The sequence below is a fragment of the Magallana gigas genome, chromosome 2 (genome assembly GCF_963853765.1).
Source record: "Magallana gigas chromosome 2, xbMagGiga1.1, whole genome shotgun sequence".
NCBI lineage: Eukaryota > Metazoa > Mollusca > Bivalvia > Ostreida > Ostreidae > Magallana > Magallana gigas.
Window position 1 is genome coordinate 19,855,119 of NC_088854.1, and position 20,983 is coordinate 19,876,101.

Genomic DNA, 20,983 nt, shown 5'->3' on the forward strand with positions numbered 1-20,983 from the left:
TATCTTGCTTATGATTGACACTGTAATTTTGGTTGATCAATAGAAATGTCTTGCTAAAAGGATGATATGCTGTAATTACTTTCTGATGCCCCTTCTTCAACGATGAATTGCATAAAATCTACACAAATTTTTGATAGTTTTTCAAACACAAGTGAATGAAAACAATGCCTTTTAAACAGTTTCCATAGGCCTGACACATTATTATTATGAGGATAAAAGCATTATTAATGTTCTTAAAAAATTATTGCAATGGAAAATCATCTTTGTTTGTACACATTTGTTGTTTTTTAATAAAGATGAAAATAATATATTGGAAGGGCCTTGGTACAATAGAGCGACATGCCTGCCAATATATTAATTTGAATTATAGCTCTTTAACATATGTGACAACATTTTCAGTTAAGTTTATTTTCTTCAATCAAGTGAGTAAGGATATGAAAGGTCATACGAAATGAATTCATGCCTGGGAAATGACAATTGTCTATAATGGAGAAGGCCAATTAAATTTTTCAATGTTTTTAATTTGAGGAATTGAGTGCATTCATTGTGGTGCATTGAGGTACACTTTTCTTCTTTCACATATAGAATTTTTGAAAATACAATAAGTAGCAAGTAGTGGAGGAAGAAAATGTACCTTTATGCTCTCATGTATTTTAATCGTTTTATAAAGTGATTGGGGGGGGGGGGGGGGGCTAAAATAAAGGGAATTGGAAGTTAACCGTGAACACCAACTGAAAATTTAGTTATTTATATTGCGAATGATCTTATTTTCGGTAAAATTGTATTCCATGAAGGTAAATATGTCAAAGATGCAAAAATAAGTAAAAATTTGGATATTCATTTTTGGTTAATCTACCGAGGGGCCACATGGCACAATATCCTTTGAACGCCCATATAAAGCCAGTGTTGCTTAGAAGAGCGATGTGGCCCATTGGGCCTCTTGTTATGTATTGTTTAATATATGGCAAAATTTTGAAATATATGAGACTTTTACAATTTTTTTCTTTCAGAGTTCACTTCATTATAAACTCTTTTGAAATAAAATGATACAAGAACTATTTTTCAGGTGAGCGATATGTGGCCCATGGGCCTCTTGTTTAATGTTGTTCTGGTTCACATTCTCGGACTGCACAATATCCTTTGAACGCCCATATAAAGCCAGTGTTGCTTAGGTGAGCGATGTGGCCCATTGGGCCTCTTGTTATGTATTGTTTAATATATGGCAAAATTTTGAAATATATGAGACTTTTACAATTTTTTTCTTTCAGAGTTCACTTCATTATAAACTCTTTTGAAATAAAATGATACAAGAACTATTTTTCAGGTGAGCGATATGTGGCCCATGGGCCTCTTGTTTAATGTTGTTCTGGTTCACATTCTCGGACTGCACACGTCTCTCAGTATAGATATTGATCAATTAAACAAGAATTTTCATAAACATTAAAAAATAATTTAGAAACGATGAAGGTTCATAATCCTCCATTTTAGTGTTTAAATAATTTTTCCTCTCTGGTGAATGGGATATTGAATGGCAGTGGATCAACACGCGACAAGCTTACCTCGAGATCGAGATCAAATTCTCGCTCATTTCTTGGCACAAAGTCCATCAAAGACACATAAATCAATAAATTAACATCTTCTAAATTATGTACTGTAGGATTAAATCCATCAAAATTATTTTTTCTTTGCTATCACTGAAAAAACTTCATTCTATGTATGCTACAATTCAAAGCATTTCTCCGAAGTTTACCGCTCTATAGACTTTATTTTAAACTATGGAAACTTTAGAAACCTTACGAAAACATCAATTGACCAATCATATTTCATTCCCAAGAATAGCCATCCTGTTTTTGTTCAAAGCGAGGCTTGGGGAAACCTTAGATAACTTGCTCTTGGAAAAACGTCAATAGTCGCGCATAGCAGTGGCCGACCTGAAATTTCAGCGTGACAATTGTCGCTCGTAGCGGCCTAAGGGATAAATCGCCAACACTAAAAATTAGTAGCAAATGGCAAGTTAGCGACTGTTAATTTCAAACCCTGATCATGTGATGTAGAGCCATTTGAGCGTCAAATCATTTTCGCAACTTAAGGTCAAGATCTAGTAAATGAAAGGTGCCTACAGGTTAATGAAATTCAAGATATAAATTCTTTTGATGATGCTTCACAACAATATCTTTGTTTCAAAGGGTGTACTGGGGCTTAAATTTTTGGTAGACACAATGAAAAATCAACCATTTTCTATGAAATATGAAGGATAAGATTAACAAATCTCAGAGTTTTGTCCATTTTTGACTAATGAAATGTACCGTATTTTTGGGGCATATATATGTCGATGTGGGGCATAGGCCGAATTGCTAATTTTTAGACAAAATTCAAGAAAAATCCTTAGACTAGCCGAATTGGGGGATAAGCCGATTTTCAATCGATGATTACTATAGTGAAAGTATGACAGCTGATTAAGGAAGTCATCGTATTAAGTATATATTTTTAGAATATCAAATGAATGTAGAAAGTCAAAAGAGTAATTAAAGTTATTAAATTTGCTTAACAGATATATTTTAAGCAATTTTTAAAAATTAATCTGTGTTTTGTGGCTGTTTGGTCTCTTCCGTATTCGTCGGTGTATCGTTATGTATCGTAATTTTACATAGTGTAAATTTAATTGCAACACCAACCTCCGTGGTTCTGTCTGGTAGAACTAAGTATAATATTTTACCAAACCTTTTATATTTTATTAATACCTTATTGCTAAATCTCATTTAATCAAGTTATACTTTGAAAGCTACTTGTAAATACGGGTATGGCGTCCATTAGCTCAACACGTGGTGTCATATTCAAATAAAGTTATCCCCTGTAATCGCTATGAATGAGAAAACGAAATACCAAACATAAAATATTTAATTTGTGTTCTTTCCATTAATTAATTAAATAGTGACTTGCCGTTATGCAGAGAAGTTGTAATGTTAAAAACACAGTTAATGCAATGAAGTGTAACGGTGTACACTAGGCTACGTGCCCCCAGGCTGTGTTTTAGTCACGGTTTCACACCTTTGTATATACACACGACACCAGAATACCATTATTTCATCCAACAGAAAATTAATTGTAAAAACACAAAGCATTTGATTTATTCTACACCCAAGACAAGTGATTCCCACGAACGCAGACATGAAGAATTCACAAAAATTCTGTCATATTACATTCTACCCGGTTTCGTTTTATTTTTTACTACGCAATAATAGTTTCCAGGGTTCATACATGAATGTGGGAAAAAAATTCTTTTGATTGGGATTGTAAGGAAATACCTCGTACAGTACTGTACATTTTATTACTCATGATGTCATTACAAAAATTATCAACAGGACAACTATCGAACAATAGTTCAAACGGATGAAAAAAAACCCCAACCCACATAATAAACTGCTACAAAAGTACAACGGATAAAAACAGTGGATTTTATATTTTAATGTTAAATTTTTTTAACTTTGAGTCTAAGATTAGCTGATCCCTGGGGATAGGCCAGGGCTCGCTCATCGGAGAAAAAAAATTACGGCCTATGCCCCGAAAAATATGGTATTTAAAATGCCTACAGTCTCTCCTAAAACAACGTTTAACAAGCCCTTGACCTCTTTAAAATGACGTCAAATTGAATATAGGTACCAGGATTCCTTTTCCCAGGGTGCGTCAATTGAGAAAGTTCAAGGTCATTGTTTAAAAAATCCTTAATTCCTGTCTGTGTCATGTCTTGTATCAATTGAATTAATTAGAAGCTAAAATTTGACACAAAGCTTGCTTGTCTCAGGCCATATAGAATTATTTTTTAGATTATCATCCCCGTCTCTCTGAAAATGACCTGCCTCGATGTATTTTTTTTGATTGAAAAAAAAATGTGCGGGAAAAAAAATTTCGGAAAAAAATTAGGCTCAGTACTAATAATTCAAAATGTTTATATTAAATGACTGCTTGACGTGGTATTTCGTTTAAAGGATAGAAATTGGTTTGTGTACTTATATTATAGCATTAACAGTTTTAAAAATAGAGCAGTTGTTATTTATAGAAAATGGACAGTGAAATAGATTCATCCAATATTTTCTATAATAGCAAAAATACATGAGTTATGATTTTTTTCTTAGCCGGGGGGGGGGGGGGGGGGGGGGTTCAATTGTGAGCTTAATTAATTGCTCACAGTACCTCTAGTTTAAATTTAATTGAATTTACCGTATTTTCCGATGATTAGTCGGTATTTATTTTCTCTGAAGCAGAGCACCAGACTTATCATCTAAATCGACTTGTCTAAGGCTTGAGGTCAGGAAATTGTTAAAAATAGCATTCAAAATCTTGGTTTTAATCATCTTGAGTTGGCTGTGTGATTGGAAATTACCTTATTGAATTCATTGTTCATCTTTATTAAGTATTGTTTTCTCTCATTTGTTAACAGTAGCATACATAATAATAACGGTAATTTAAAAAATGGTTCATGTCTTTAATCAATTGAAAATTTTACTGTTCTGTTTTTTATAAATACATCGTCACATGGTTCCATATATCACTAGACTAAGTGGGAAGATAATACTGTAAAGTAAAATTAAAACCAAAAATGAATGGAAAAAATTATTGCAGTACAGGGAATGTTTTTAATTTTAGTTATTTTATTGGTAAAGAGTTGTTAGTGGAAAGTATAAATAAGAAATGGTTTTTAAGTCAAATTAATTCTTTAAATACATAATCGGCAATTATCAATACTTTTGTTTATACAATAGGCTGTCACCAGTTGTGCTAAATAATGTTCATTGATTAATTATTGTCCAATTCTTTGAAAGTTGTAAAATTAAAATTTTAGGAAACGTATATATGTCTTATATCGTCATTATCAAATCGGACAAGTGATTGGTCTATTTCTAACAGTGTCTATGTAAAAAAATAGCGTGTAACGTAACTGCATTACTGGATACAAAGTAAACAATTTCATTAAATCATAGTAATTGCTAAGCTTTCTGCACTTGAGATCCCCCTTTGAAGTCCAAAACGAGACAGGAGCATGCTTCTGACACTGAAAATTGTTAAACAAACATTGACCACGCACCGAGTCAACAGGTGGCTTGTTACGTAATGGTGTACACTAGGGATGGTCAGAGTGGATATTTATTTTAATACATGGGAATAAAATATTTCTGACAAAGTAAGGTTAGTTTACTCTCATACAATTTGCATAACACGCGATATCGGGAATTGTATACAATGCAAGCGACTTTATAGATGTTACTGGTATTTGAAAATACGATGCATAAGTATAAAGCGTAATTGTTTAAATGTTAATCATTAATAATAATTGGTAGCAATACCGGGGACATTCTGTCGTCATACACTAAATAATGTTACTTGCAGTTTGATACGCCATGTGAAAGCGATAAGTTCTATGTGTTGTCTGAATTGACGTATCGTAGGATTTTTTTTTGTAAATTTGGGCTAAAAATGAGCAATTCAACTAGGTGTTTGCATAGACGATTCGTCCAAAAAAATACGCCAGTTACTGTACTTTATCTTTGCAGTCAGTCCCTATACATGTGCACACAAGCATTTTTAGAGGCATACTTATATGTATTACTTGCAATTAACTGTAAAATTTTTTTCTTTATTAAGCACATTTGCTTCCAAGTTTCCAATATTTTCACATCAAATAAACAGTTCTAGCATATCGCAACCAAGCTAACACCATCGAGTGAGCTTTGTGCTATTTTTAGCTCACCGAGACGAAATCAGGGGGAGCTTATGCTATACCCTCGGTGTCGGCGTCGGCGTCGGGACCTGGTTAAAGTTTTTGTTGCATGTCCTGTATCTAAGCTATTACTTGTCCTATCTTCACCAAACTTGCATGGATGATGCATCTGGACCTACTTATGGACTTGAAAGACTAGGATGCTGAATCTGAGTCCTAAATTTCAGATGCTGGAGGAGGTTTAGGTTGTTGGACCAGGTTAAAGTTTTTGTTGCAGGTGCCCTTTGATAGCAATATCTAAGTTACTGCAGGTCCGTACTTCACACCAAACTTGCATGGATGGTGTGTCTTATGATACTGATGCACCAGACAGGCTTGAATGCTGAATCTGAGCTATAGGTTTCGGATGCTGGAGGAGGTTAAGGTTTTTGGAGCAGGTTAAAGTTTTTGTTGCAGGTGCCCTTTGATAGCAATATCTAAGTTACTGCTGGTCCGTACTTCACCAAACTTGCATGGATGGTGTGTCTTATGATACTGATGCACCAGACAGGCTTGAATGCTGAATCTGAGCTATAGGTTTCGGATGCTGGAGGAGGTTAAGGTTTTTGGAGCAGGTTAAAGTTTTTGTTGCAGGTGCCCTTTGATAGCAATATCTAAGTTACTGCTGGTCCGTACTTCATCAAACTTCCATGGATGGTGTGTCTTATGATACTGATGCACCAGGCAGGCTTGGGTGCTGAATCTGAGCTATAGGTTACAGATGCTGAAGGAGGTTAAGGTTTTTAGAGCTGGTTAAAGTTTTTGTTGCAGGTGCCCTCTGATGATGATATCTTAGTTACTACTGGTCCTAACTTCACCAGACTTCTATGGATGGTGCATCTTATGATACTGATGCACCAGACAGGCTTGAATGCTGAATCTGAGCCATAGGTTTCGGATGCTGGAGGAGGTTAAGGTTTTTAGAGCTGGTTAAAGTTTTTGAAACAGGTGCCCTCTGATGATTATATCTTAGTTATTGCTTGTCCTAACTTCACCAGACTTCCATGGATGGTGCGTCTTATGATACTGATGCACCTGACAGGCTTGAATGCTGAGTCTGAGCCATAGGTTTCAGATGCTGGATATGGTTAAGTTTTTTGGAACAGGTCACATGTTTAATTATAGATGATAGTACTATTTCAAACTTGCATAGTTGACTAAACTGTAATATGAATGAATCACAGAGGAAGCTTCAGATGCAGAGCTTGATCTCATTATCAAGGATGCTAAAAAATATATCTTAGTTATTACAGGTCCTAACTTCACCAAACTTGAATGGATGGTGTGTCTTATGATACAGATGCACCTGACAGGCATGGATGCTGAATCTGAGCCATATGTTGTGGATGCTGGAGCTGGTTAAGTTTTAATTGCTAGTGCCCTCTGATGATGATATCTTAGTTATTACTGGTCTGAACTTCACCAAACTTGCATGGAGATGCGTCTTATGTATACTGATGCACCTGACAGGCTTGAATGCTGAATCTGAGCCATAGGTTTCGGATGCTGGATGAGGTTTAGATTTTTTTGAACAGGTCACATGATTTATAGATGATAGCTTGCATAGTTGATTTAACTATATTATAAATGAAACGCAGAGGTTGCTTCAGATGCAGAGCCTGATCTCCATTATCAAGGATGCTAAAGAAATCTCCTACCTCACTTAAACCTGCTTGATAGAAAGATGAGGTTGTTGTTAAATGATATAACACGATTCCTATGATAAAGTATTGTATGATATGAAACACTTTTGTTTAATATGATACAATATAATATCATATGTTATATTGTAAAAAGTTATATGATATGATATGATATTGTATCAATTTTTTTGATATTTTATGATTTGATAGTGTATCATGATATTGTTTTGTATAGTATTGTATATTATGATACAATATTATATTGTATCATATGATATTGTATAATATGATATTGGTTTCTGTAATTTACAATTATATCAAGCTGAACTGTATTATATGATATTGTAATATTATATATTATCGTATCATACGATATTGTATAATATGATATTGGTTTATATGATATATTATTGTATCATATGATACAATATGTATGTATAATTTTGTATTATATAATATTTTACGTTATCACATAATATTGTAATCATTTGATATGATACAATGTTATATCAAATTATATTGTATCATATGATACAATATCATATTATGTATCAAATATTATACAATATCATACAATACAATATATCATACTATATTATACAATATAATATCATATGTTTCAATGTTATGATGTATTATGTAATATGATATTGTATCATATAATACAATATTGTATTATGAGGGTCAATCAAAAAATACGAAGACTTTTGTCATAGTTATGTTACTTAACGTCGTTTCATTACTAAATTTGGTAGACATAATTTAGCAATAGTTTCAAAGAATTTGCAATGAAAAAAGTTAATTAATTTCTTTATTTCTAAGAATTATTTAGAATTTAATCCTGCAAAAATGAGGTCATGGCGCACGGTCAAAATTTTTGTTATGTCTACAATAAACCATATAATGTTGAAAGTAATATCTCTATTAATTGGGCATAAAGCCAAATAATATTGAAACTTCAAATTTAGTATAGTCATGGTATTCTATGTACCAAATAATGAAGGGATATATTGTTTTGTCGAACAGATATTGGTAACTAAAGACAGATAGTCCTCTTTAGAGTTGACTAAAAACATCGACGTCGCCGGACGTCACGGCGCAACGTGAAGTACAAATAAAATGGATCTAACTCAGGAAAAAGCCGATAGAAGCTGTGAAAATGCTCAATGGTGCAAAAAATAAGTCAACAATTATATGCAAGTTTGTGTTTAACTGTAATAAATTTTGTGAGGGTGGCGGTCATTGTATTTTGAATATAAAACAGTCCGAAAGAGAGTAGAATATCTGTAAATATTTGGTCAAAAAATAAGTAACGTAAATCGACGTTCAGGGTTATCCTTACTGTAAACTAAGAAATACACGGTAAGAAAATGAAAACTTTAATGAACTAACTTATGATTCTCGAACAAATGTGTGCAAATAAGATGTTAAGTGGTTCAGTGCCATTTTAAATTGAATGGAGAAAGGCACAAGAGACTAAGCATGATATAAAGATGGGGTATATCTATAAACTGTGCATGTTTAATCTTGACGTCATGTTTTGAAAGTTACCGTGCGCCGTGGTGACAAAACATAATGTTTTTAAAAAGGGGTAACAAAAATACCGTTTCATCAAATGGACTAAAACTTCGCATATCAATAACATAAGTGTCGGTGCAAAGATTAATCTGTTAAGTATGACTTTCATGAAAAACATATGATAGACAGCCACATTGTCTTCGTATTTTTTGATTGACCCTCGTATATATAATAATGTTGTATTATGTGATCAAATACAATAAGGTTTAACACAATACAATGTCATTTCATATTTACAATATCATCTTTGTTTATTACAGTATTTTATTGTATTATATGATATATATTGTAAGTATGATAGGATGCAATATTTAATTTTATATTATTATATTGATTAATATATGAACATATGATTATCATACAATTTTTTAACAGATGATATCTGATTTTGTGTCAAAACAGAATCCATGAATATCCAAGATCATAAAGTATGATTTTCATATAATATGATAAAGGTGGTCTCATAGGGGTGATGCCTCGTCTCGGTGAGCTTTGTAATCTGTGATTACCTATGTTTAGATTTTGGAAAATCCACAACATTTGATAAAGGCCAGGGCTCTACATTGTCCATTTGGACAAGTGACCAAGAATTTACTAGTCCAAACTTTAACTTCACTTGTCCGAAAATTTTTCAATATTAAAGATCAAATATTGTCAACTTGAAAACTACAGTTCTGTATTACTAAAATAAAGTCATTTATTGATTATTCTTCATATAATTAATAACCTGACTTATCAAATGGAAACTTCAAATGTTCATACTTATAAAAGTAACAAAATTCTTTACTCCAAAAATTTAGAAACCTCTGACTGTTGATTGTATCCCCTACATATATGAATGGATCCTACATAAATGTTCATGCAACAAACAGTTGTACTACATGTATTTTAAAAATGAATACATGTACATATAAGCATACGTGAAAAGTGTTTGGTTTTTTTACAATAAATTTTCTAACTTTCAAATGATACATATGTGATTTTGTGTGTATTTTTCAAGCTTTTGTGGTGGGGAAGGGATAATTTTCATATTAATAATAGAATACCAGAATATGTATGGTAATAGCTGTATCTTTGCACACATTTTTTTCTTTTTTTTCGCTTACAGATTTAATTAGTTTGGATTTCTTGTGTGTGTGGTGTTTGTGGAATCGTTTCCCGTACGGGCTATCTAATAGCCCGTGACGTCACATGGCGGGAACCCCTGCGCGAGCTAAAAGGGATTTGGACCCAATCGCCTTTCTAGAAGTTGACAGCAACGGATAGAGATGTACAGGTGAGTTCGGGGTAACCCACGGTTAATATCATAGGCAGTGTTAGGTATATAAACACCATATTGGCGCCCAACTCGTGGCCCTTAACTCACTGTATATATAAGACAGGAACAATTTTTTTCCTGCAAAGTGTCAAAGCTGTTTATTAGGCTTTTTTTTTCTTCTGTAGATATACGGGTGTAGCCCCCATTTTGGGGGCCACCACATGCTTAGGATTGTAGGATTAATTTGTGAATTTATTTTCACCTCTGCATATTTTGTGCATAGTTTTTTCCATTTAAAGTTTTCATTCCATTGTTGATAGGTATAGTTTGTTGCATTTAGCATATAATTTGCATTTTCTCGCATAGTCTGTGTTGATTATGACTTGGAAGGTTTTTGTGTATTGTACCATTCGCTCATCATGAATGTTTCATTTGAAGAGGCTTTGCAAGCCTTGTAGTGTAGCGGATAGTGGATGAAATATTTCACTTGTGGATACAAGCACCAAACTCGAATTAATGCGCAGAGTGTTCATATCTGAAATGAACATCAAATTATATCATACAACAAATTCTTCTTTATAATTTCACAGAAAATAAAAACATTACCCAGAAATATTCAAAATATCATGAAAACATTATGAAAAAAAGACGCCATTTTGAAATAAGAGGCGGCCATCTTGAAAATGACCAAAACTTGAATGGCCAACGATATTTTTTGATCAAGTAATGTTCAAGAAACCTTCATGCAAAATTTGGTGCTTGTATCCACAAGTGAAATATCTTGCTGAAATATTGACCTAAGCCGCTACACTATTGGGGTTAGACGACACTTTAACACCTGATGAGGAGCAGACATCTTGGCCCAGATACAGTAGGTGTTAGAACTCCGGGCAATATGGGTTACTGTGCTCCTAGCATTGTTAGGTTAGGTCAGGCTGCCGGCCCATCCCGCTTTCCAGGAGGGCAGGCAGACTATCCCAAGTGTGGGAGGTTGGTTTGGCAGGGTACAGTAAGGGAGCCAGAGGTCAAGGTGGCACACTCTGTTGTGCCTGGACCAGCCAGTAGTATTCAGCCAGGGGTGTCCCCTGGCTCTTCGGTAAGATGCAGTTCACCAGTTTGTTATAGGGAATTTGTCCCACCTAGCGAATATGTAGGGGTCCCCATGTCACGTCTTTTCCATATGACCATTACCCGTAAGTGTGACCTAACTGTTAGGGATGTTCCTGTCATCCAAGGGCCTTAGGATACCATTGGAGTCACCCCGCTGCATCCGCCTAATGTTCAAGGGGACCTGAGACCCCACCTGCTAGACCTTGATCCCCCCATCACCCCGTCCCCCTCCAACTCCATGCCCGGTGGGCCTGTCAGACCCACATACCAGCCCACATCCCAGCCCTGTAGCTATTGCCCTACTAGTTCAACTAACCAACCCCAGGACCCTGCTAGTGTAAACCAAGGGCAGCTTGTTGATTTGCCACATGCATCTCAAATTGTTGATTCTCAACCCAAAGCTTCACTTGCTCAGCCTAGCCCTGCCCCAGGGAATAGTAACTCCATGCCAGGTAGTAGGCCCCCTCATTGGGTGCCTCGCCATCCTTCCCCTGGGGGGGAGTACCTTGCCACTAGGGTCCAGGAGTCCTTGGTCCATACCTCACAGGGATACTTTGGTCTGCGCATGTGCACTGCTGTAACCCAGCCGGTCGCACCCAGCTGTTATTACCCAACACCTCAGCCCGGGGATGATCAGTATGTTACTGTGCAGGGGGGGACAATGTTGGGACTGCACCAGTATTTTACAGGTTATGCGGTCCCAACGCTTGAGGCCTCCTCCCAGCCTTACAGTCCTGAGGGAGAGGGAAGTAGAATAGCACAAGTCCAGCCACAGTATCATGAGCCCTTGTCTGGGGAACCCCATCTCCTGGGTGACCATTCATACATCCCAGTACCTCATGCATATGAGCCCCCCACTAGAGATGTACCTTCTAATGCAAGTCACGCGCGGAATCCCGCTGCGTCTTGCAGTCCCCCTGAATATGCACGGATATCCGCAGCGTCTCATCATACCCATGAAGATGCGCGGTTATCCGCAGCGCCTCATCATCCCCATGAACATGTGCGGTTATCCGCAGCGCCTCATCATTCCCATGAGCACGCGCGGTTATCCGCAGCATCTCGCCATGCCCCGGAGTTTTCGCAGACGCCCATTGCGACCTATGGCTCATCTGGAGATGTGCAGCTGCCTGTGGTGCGGTACAATCCTCAAGACTATGCTGCACTACCAGCCAGTTCCAGCCACCCGACCGTCCGGAATAGACCTAGATATAAGGATCTCCGCTATGATGGCAGGTGCAACTTGAAAGCCTTCCTTCATAAATTTGTTCGCCAACAGTGGAATGAGACCGAGCAACATGATCAATTCTGTTTCTTTCTGGAGGGCCCGGCCATTGAGTATTACACTTTGATGCTGGAGACTACCCCCGCCTGAGGTTCAGCGAAATACTCAGGAAGTTTGACAAGCGCTTTGGCTCATCAGCACCAGACCTCACTCATCAACTTAATTTTCAATCGGCGACACAGAATAGTGGTGAATCCCTGCGACAGTGGTCTGACTGAGTGCTCACCTTGGCTACTCGTGCATTCCCCCAGCTACCGGATGTTCATGCCCAGGCTATACCTCGTCTGTGTTATGGAGCGGAGGACCGGGAGGCGGGTTTGTACACTTTGGATGGCCAACCCAAGACTATGGAGGAAGCTGTCGACCACATGCAGTACTTCCAGCATTCGCGTCAGAGCAGACCCCCCAAGCCTAAGCGGGAGGCGGTTAGGTCCATGGCGGATAAGGACAAGGTATCTGTAGATAGCCAGAAGGATGGTGAAGGGGAGAGTGAGATTAAGGAACTCAGGAGCCGATGCAGCAGTTTGAGAATTGAGGGAGAGTGGCAGGGCCCCAGCAGACCCGATGCCTCCGTCGCCGCCACCTCCTCCACTAGGAGGGCCGGGGGCAGCCAAAGCTAGCCAATGTTTTAAAGAGGACATGCAGAGTGTGAAGCCAGAGTTTGGTCAGTCAGGGGAAACCCGTCTTGAGCATTCCAAGCAGGGTGGTGGATTTGGAGTGCGTGTCAGGAATCAGCCCATAACTGAACCATTTCCTGAGGAGGAGCTGCTGACTGAAGAGGAGGAATCTCCGGTTCCTAGTGATGAGATCCTGACTCCAGAAGACCACAGTCTGAAGCTGCAGGAGCCACCGAGGAAGGATATGACCTCAGAGTCTGGGCCCCATGAAAACAGCGAGGATAAAAGTAGGATGCCTTTAAACCCACAGGCAGTCCCTATGGAGGGGGAGTTGTGTGTCACAGAAAGCCAGCATTGCCCATGGACTGCATTTACCATAAAGCTGAGAATCCAGGGAGCCCCCATTGAAGCTGTGGTGGATACTGGGGCAGAAGTGAGTGTACTTGGGAGGAAGTTCTATGACAATTTGGAGTCAAAGCCCCCCATTAAGAGACAGGTCACTTTGCTGCAAGCCGGAAATGAAGCCCATCTCCAGAAATTTGTTGCCGGCCCATTTGACCTTGGTGTAGGCCAGCACACTCGTCAGGTGGATCTTTATGTGGCCCCTCTTAAGGACAGGATGTTGTTGGTAGTGATTTCCAGTCATCGATTATGATCAAAAATCGATCGATTGTTATTGCATTCTAAGCGCTCGATCATAAAAGGTTTCATTACGAATAATCAGTTAAGGTTTTTTTCCCTTTCAACAAGCACATATCATAAACAGAATATTCTAAACGCGAACTATCTATACCCTAAAAAGGTGCGTGGTCTGAAAATGGCTGACATGTCAGACGAGCTCGATATTCTTATCGCACATAGCACATTCTAGAATTTGGACGCATTTTGGTTTCAAGAAAATTAATGTTGGACTGCCTACAAAGGAAAATCTTTTGAATATAGTTTTTTTATCGCTAGAAATACTAAGTAAATCAAATTACAAAAGCCTAGTAATGAGTCTGTTCATTGTAACTTGTTTATTTACATTTATTTTGCACTACACTATAAAATATAAAAATTTCTGATTATAATTGATGATTAATTAGTAAAGGGAAACTGATTATCGATAATGAAAATCTCACCGATTCCCATCACTAGTTGTTGGGAATTGACATCCTATGGGAACACAAGGCTAAGATGGACTGGAGCTCGGGGTGATAAACTTGTGTGGGGAAGAGATGCAGATGACCTATGGTAGAGGTGAGACGGAGAGCGTTGCTTGCATGATGCTAGTGCGTGAGGTCTGCGTTTGTGCCGGCTCTGCTGTATTGTGGCCCTTCAAGCTGGACAGGAGTCTGTCTGAATTCATGACCATTCTGGGGATAGAGAAAGTGTCAGAGGCTTTGCTTATGCCCCATACTTACCTTGCCGCTGGAGATGCCTTCGTGGCTTGCCTGGTGAACGCTTTGGAAATTACTCTGAAGGAGGGGAGCTTCCTGGGAGAGGTAGTTGAGGCTCATTTGCCTGCGCCCTACCCTAGGAGAGCGGCCTGGAGTTAAGCTGTGTGTGAGCCTGGGGGATCTCACCCTAAGGTGCCCACCCATTTGCAGGACCTGCTAGAACGATCCTCGGCGCATCTCAAGAATATGCTGGACGCTGGGGTGATTCAGCCCTCTATGTCTGAGTGGGCGTCAGCGCTGGTGCTCATCGGTAAGAAGGATGGGCAAGTCTGATGGTGCCTGGACTACCGCAGGCTGAACAACGTTACAAGGAAGGATGTATTTCCTCTCCCATTGATCGACGAGTGTTTCAAAACTTTGTCAGGGAACATTTGGTTTTCCAAGCTGGATGGGAACTCCGCCTTCCATCAAGTTATGTTAAGACCTAAGGACCGGAAGAAGACTGCCTTCGTCACCCGATATGGCCTGTTTGAGTTCCGGCATATGGGTTTCGGCTTGTGTAACGCCCCAGCAACCTTTTTCCGAGCCATGAACTTAGTTCTGTGGGGGCTCACATGGAGCATAGTCCTGGCATTTCTGGACTATGCCTAGTTAGTGCTTAGGCGCGACTTTGAGGATCACCTAGCCAATCTGAGGACAGTGTTTCAGCGCTGATGAGTGGGGGATGAGTACATAGAGGCTGTAAAGGACTGGACAACGCCTACCACTTTGTTGAGCGGTTCCTCAGCTTTGCCAACTACCACAGGGGGTTCATTGCCGGCTTTGCCCAGATTGCCCAACCGTTGTACAGTGTCACTGGGAAGAAACCTTGTTTATGAGGACCACAGCAGCGGACTGCTGTTGCGGCCCTCCGGAAAGTTCTCACTTCACCCCCAATCTTAGCCCTCCCTACTGCAGAGGACGAGTTTGTACTGGACACTGACGCGTCAGCGGAGGCGATAGGTGCTGAGCTCTCACAGATCCAGGAGGGGCAAGAAAAGCTGATAGCCTAAGGTAGTCTCAGCCTGTTAGCAGAACAGAGGAGGAATTGCACTACCTGGAAGGAGCTCCTAGCAATTATCAGATTCACGCACATGTACAGACATTACTTGCTTGGCCGTATATTTGTCGTTCGCACACATCACCATAGCCTTATTTAGTTGCTCAACTTCAATTACCCCTCAAGATCAGCTTGCTCGCTGGCTCGAGGAGCTTAGTCAGTACGATATGGTGATCCAACATAGACCAGAAAGGCACCATGTGAACGCTGATGCACTGTACAGACCGCCACCCCCATCCAGGTGTAGGGGGGTGGATTTCACCGTTAACTTTAGTGATTTGCCTTGTGGTGGCTGCCTTAAGTGTACTAGAGCCCACCAGTTCTGGATTGCTTTTGCGGATGAAGTTGACGATGTGGTCCCTCTAGCTAGGCCTGGTAGTTGGACATATTCCCCCTTGTTGGGGGAAGAATCTAGCCTTACGAAGGATCAGAGCCCCATTATTGTTGACCGAGAAGAAGCCCGGCCCTCTATCAGCGAGGCAGCTCTGGGCAATGTCTCCAAGAAGCTTATAAGCCGGATCCGTGAAGACAACTGTGAGGGTAAGAGCAGTCCAAATGGCCCATGCCAGTCTCAGATCCAAATAAATCATTACCCCCAGTTTCGCCTGTATCATAGGAATTTCCTTGGAAGGCTTGGTTGGACCGCCTTCCTTGGTGGGCCTCACCCCCGAGGAGATGAGCCGTAGCCAGTAAAGTGACCCAGGAAGACAAACTGTTCCTAGCCAGTCCAGCTGTCAAACATTACTATATCAACAGGATTTTGTTGCAGTTGGACAACGACAGGGTCCTTTGGAAAGAGACAGAGGAGGGGGGAGAGAAAAGGAAAGTTCTGGTCGTCCCCATAGAGCTGAGGAGAGAGGTTCTGCGACTCTGCTACGATATACCAGCGGCTGGACATCAAGGGATCGAGCACACCAAGGCCCGGATGAGATTGCATTTAAATTGGTACGGGATGATGTGGGGGGCCGAGAGGTTTGTTAGCACTTGTGGCCCCTGCAGTAGAAATAAGCGCCCACAGTGCCACGCCAGGGCAGAAATGATTAAGTATCATGCCGGGGCACCCATGGAGAGGGTGCACCTTGACTTCCTTGGACCGCGCCCTAAGACTCCAAAGGGGAATGAGTATGTCCTAGTCATGGTGGACCAATTTACTAAGTGGGTGGATTGTGTCCCCCTCCCAGACAGCTGAGGTTACTGCCAAAGCGGCAGTGGACGAATTCTTTGTTAGGTTCGGCTGCCCCCTTGAGATATTTACAGATCAGGGGCGCAACTTTGAAAGTAAGTTGTTTACTGCTGTGTGTGACCTCCTCTGAATACTTAAGGCCCCCACCACCCCCTACCGTCCGTCTGCCAATGGACAGGTGGAGCGCTACAATAGAACCCTTATGGATGCGGTAAGGTGTTATATTGATAAGGCCCAAGACTGTTGGGACGAGCATCTGGCCCAGATAGCAGGGGCCTTCCGCTCTGCAGACAATCGTAATTTAAGGTTCATCGCCAACAAACTCATGCTTTGTAGAGAGGTCAATACGCCAGCTAGCCTGATGTACAGGTCCCCCCTGCAGGAGGGCCCTGCAGATATCGAGACGTATGTGAGGGACCTTGAAGACAAAATACTGACTGGTCACGAGACAGCCAGGAGGCGCCTGCACACCTCTGAGGAGAGATAAAAAGAGATTATAACATCAAGGCCGCTACCCGCCCCTTTGAAGAAGGAGATGTTGTGTATGAGCTGGACGGTGAAGGGGAAGTGTTGCAAGCGTAGCCCGTCCTGGAAGGGCCCTGGTATCATAGTCAAGAAGCTGACCCCCCACCTGTACCAAGTAAAGACCAAGTCGGCAGTCATTGTGGCCAATCACGACCGCTTGAAGAAGTGTGTTGACAGGGACATCCCCCCATGGCTCGTTCGGTTTAGGGAGAACTTTGAGAACTCTGAGAGTGCCAAGCAGGAGACCGGGAGCGTCTTGGCTTCCAGCCCCCCTGCAGGGCCAGCGGGTGCCTGCAAGCTTCCCGAATCCCCCTCAGGCAGCAGCCACGCCGAGGTCGGCCCCCAAAACACTCTCCTGCTGCCAGAGGGCCTCCTGACAGTTCTCCCAAGCCCCCCCCCCAGACATCAGGGGCGTCCCCGTAACCAAAACCTAATGTAGCCTCCCCCACATGCCCCTCATCTCCGGGCCCATCTAATGAGATTGTGTTTGTACCTGTCAGCGCCCTGACGATGAGAAGTTAATGGTACAGTGACGAATGGTTTCACGGTCTGTGTGTGGGTGTCACCCCTGAGGAGGCCTCCACCTTTAAACAATTTGTGTGCCCAAACTGTGTTGGGGGGGGGGGTTGTTATTCGTCTTGTTCTCCTTTACAGAAATTCTGACAGCGAAGAAGACTGCACCTCCTCCCGCCGGGAGTGGCGGAATGAGAGAACACCCATGGCACCATTGTGGCACGAATGCAACGCTGGGGCGCCTACCGAGCAGGCCGGCGGAGACAGGGGAGACCCGATGGCTGGCCCCCCTGTGGAGCCGCCATCACATCATGAGGAAGAGGAAGCCTTGATGGCTGCCCCCGAGGGGCCACCACTGTCTTATGGAGCGTGTGCCAGGAGGCCATCCTGGCAAGCCAGTGACAAGAAGGGGGATCCCTACCCTGCGAAGAGCATGGAGGGTGGCAAGCTCCTAGCCCAAGTGGTCCAGCTCCACCCAGAGACGACCAGCTTCGCAGCAGGAGGAGATGATCGCCACTCTCTTCCTGCCCCTTTCCCAATTATGCCGAGAGGACGAACAAGTTGAGGGATCATGTGACGCTCTCCCACCTTCACCCTGTGTTTAGGAGGTCCATGCCCTTGGGGGATGAAGCCACGGCTATGCGACTTAGAGTGTGCGAGTGGTTGGCTGACCAACTCCTTCGAAGTTTGGCCACGTTGACAGACCTGATCCAGAGTGTTCCCACCTTCCAGGTTTTCAGGGAACCTGGCGCAGGTATCCCAGGTGACTTGCGAAGGCCAGTCTTTCAAATCTATTGTTTAGCTAATTAAATGTCAGTTATTGCTTAAGTAACTATAATAGATATTAAGTTTCCCTTTTTTTTCATACGGAAAATACAAAGAAGTTACCATATGTTATGATATGGTACAAAAGAAAACTACATAATGGAGCAGGTGCCCTCTGATGATTATATCTTAGTTATTACTGGTTCTTACTTTAGTTTCTGTTCGTTTTCTTTTCATAGGTTGCAATGAAATTTGGTATACAGAAGTATCATAATATCTCGGTCAAGTTTGATTTTGGGTACGATCGAGCAATTTTTGACAGAGTTATGTCCCCATACACCCTTCCGGCCTGCAGCCTCAGGCTGTATGGAATACAACCCAGGATAAATCCTCATACCCCTTGATTGGACCTGAATAACTATAATAATATTGATTTTGTACTATACACTTTAATAAGTTCAAATGAGGTATAAATGGGGCGCGAGATAATTCAGAATTATAAAAAAATTTGTTGGTATTTTAAAAAATCTTCTCCTAAATAAATCCTTGGGTAGTGTAGATTAAAGTTTTTCAAGTCATGGTCCCCGATGGTAGGATGGGGCCACCATGGGGGGATCAAATTTTACATGGGAATATATAGAGAAAATCTTTAAAAATCTCCTTCTTAAAAACTATTTGGCCAGAAAAGCTAAAACTTGTGTGGACGCATTCTCAGGTTGTTTAATCATGAACTTGTTGTTTCTGGTTGTAATGTTATGGTCTACTATAAATCTCAGCGAGATTCATCAGGGCTGAAAAAATTTGACGGAAGCCTCTTAAAGGTATTACACAAGGATATAGCCAATCAAAATGTGTACTTAATCAATTGTACAGACCCTGAAACGTGCTACTACACCAGTTGCACGGTTCGGTTCGTTACGCTTTTTGAACGGTACGGTTCGCTTTGTGAACGGTACGGTTCGCTTTGTGAACGGTACGGTACGCTTTGTGAACGGAACGGTTCGCTTCTTGCACGGTACGCTTTGCTAAAATTAGCTGCACACTTTGTGAACGGTTTGCGCGCTTTATTAATGAGGTAGGCGTGGCCTGCACGCTTTGATTTTTCTCGATATAATTTTGACGTTTAGTTTTTGCCCGATCTACTTCAGCATGGTGGTAATTATGACCAGAATTTTCTTTATTTATATGATATATTACAAAAGTATTTCAAACGATCTTTTTAAAATCAGGACTTCCATCCGTTCCCCCGTTTTTGATACGTTGCGCGAAACGTGTACTCAGTGACAACCGGGAAGCGGGGGTAATTTTAATTTTGATCAATCTGTTATTATTAGTATTTAATTTAGATAAATGTAATCATTAAGATAGATTAAAAGAACTGTTTGACTTTAATCCGATATATTTTTGTTAATTCAGCGAGCTGTCGATAATTTTACAAATCGTCTAAAGTTTTTATTTCTATACATGTACTTGAGTTGAAGTCATTAAATATATCTAATCCATTAAAAATTTCTACAAAAAATTGCCCCGACTTTATTCCGATATTTCTTTAGTTTCCTTTATCGTTGTCTTGATTCTCGGCTAGTTGTTATTATTCATAATTCGTATGATCATTCTTTATTGCGTACTAGTACTACTGTAGTACTACTGCCGATTGCCTTAGTGAATAGACGATGTAAAATTAATGATAAGATAAACAATGAATTTCAGATAAGAAATCTTGAATTAAACTGTTATATAGTTTTTGACACAAATTTTATTCATTTAAATATTGATTCTATGATTTTCTGCATTTGTTCGAATACACAGATTATACCTACATGTAACCCGTCATCGCTTCTCTTATCTGAACTAAGATAGCGTGTATAGTCAAAATATGACAATTAGTTTTTGTTTTTCCGTTAAACTATACATGTACATGTAACATATTCTTACGATATGTACACAACTGGATATACACAACAAGTCAATAACTTTTATATATGTAATGGCGATATTTATCATTCTGTTGAACAAGTGTCCGCTCTTCACTGTATGCATGCGATTTAGCTGACGTTTTACAAATGCTGACTAACCCGTTTATATTTAATTCACCTTTTTACACACAAACTTTTTGTAAATAGGACACGAAAAAATACCCGGTAATCAACAAATGAATGTTAAAAGTGATAAATATAAAAGAATTTATCAAGTAACAAAATAAAACGACAGCGAGGGAAAACGACTCTGATCGCCAGTACCTGAATTATAATCATGAAATCGAAAAGAAATTA

The 20,983-nt window shown here is 40.3% G+C and overlaps 2 protein-coding genes across 3 annotated transcripts in view; both read left to right on the forward strand.

Annotated features, from left to right (window-relative positions):
* The window catches only part of LOC105320441 (dipeptidyl peptidase 2), a 329,741-nt gene that overhangs the window by 73,762 nt on the left and 234,996 nt on the right, over positions 1–20,983 (forward strand). The gene's annotated exons all lie outside the window — the stretch shown is intronic.
* The window catches only part of LOC105341878 (uncharacterized), a 30,294-nt gene that overhangs the window by 4,523 nt on the left and 4,788 nt on the right, over positions 1–20,983 (forward strand). Inside the window, exon 2 of one of the 2 annotated variants that reach the window (XR_010710845.1) lies at positions 10,085–10,252. Coding sequence is in view for 1 of the 2 variants with exons in the window: in XM_066075433.1 (XP_065931505.1) it covers positions 18,558–18,699 (142 nt within the window). In the remaining variant the exon portion in view is untranslated. Of the gene's footprint in view, positions 1–10,084; positions 10,253–17,934; positions 18,700–20,983 lie in introns of those variants that run through there. The other variant, XM_066075433.1, reaches the window with a different exon arrangement.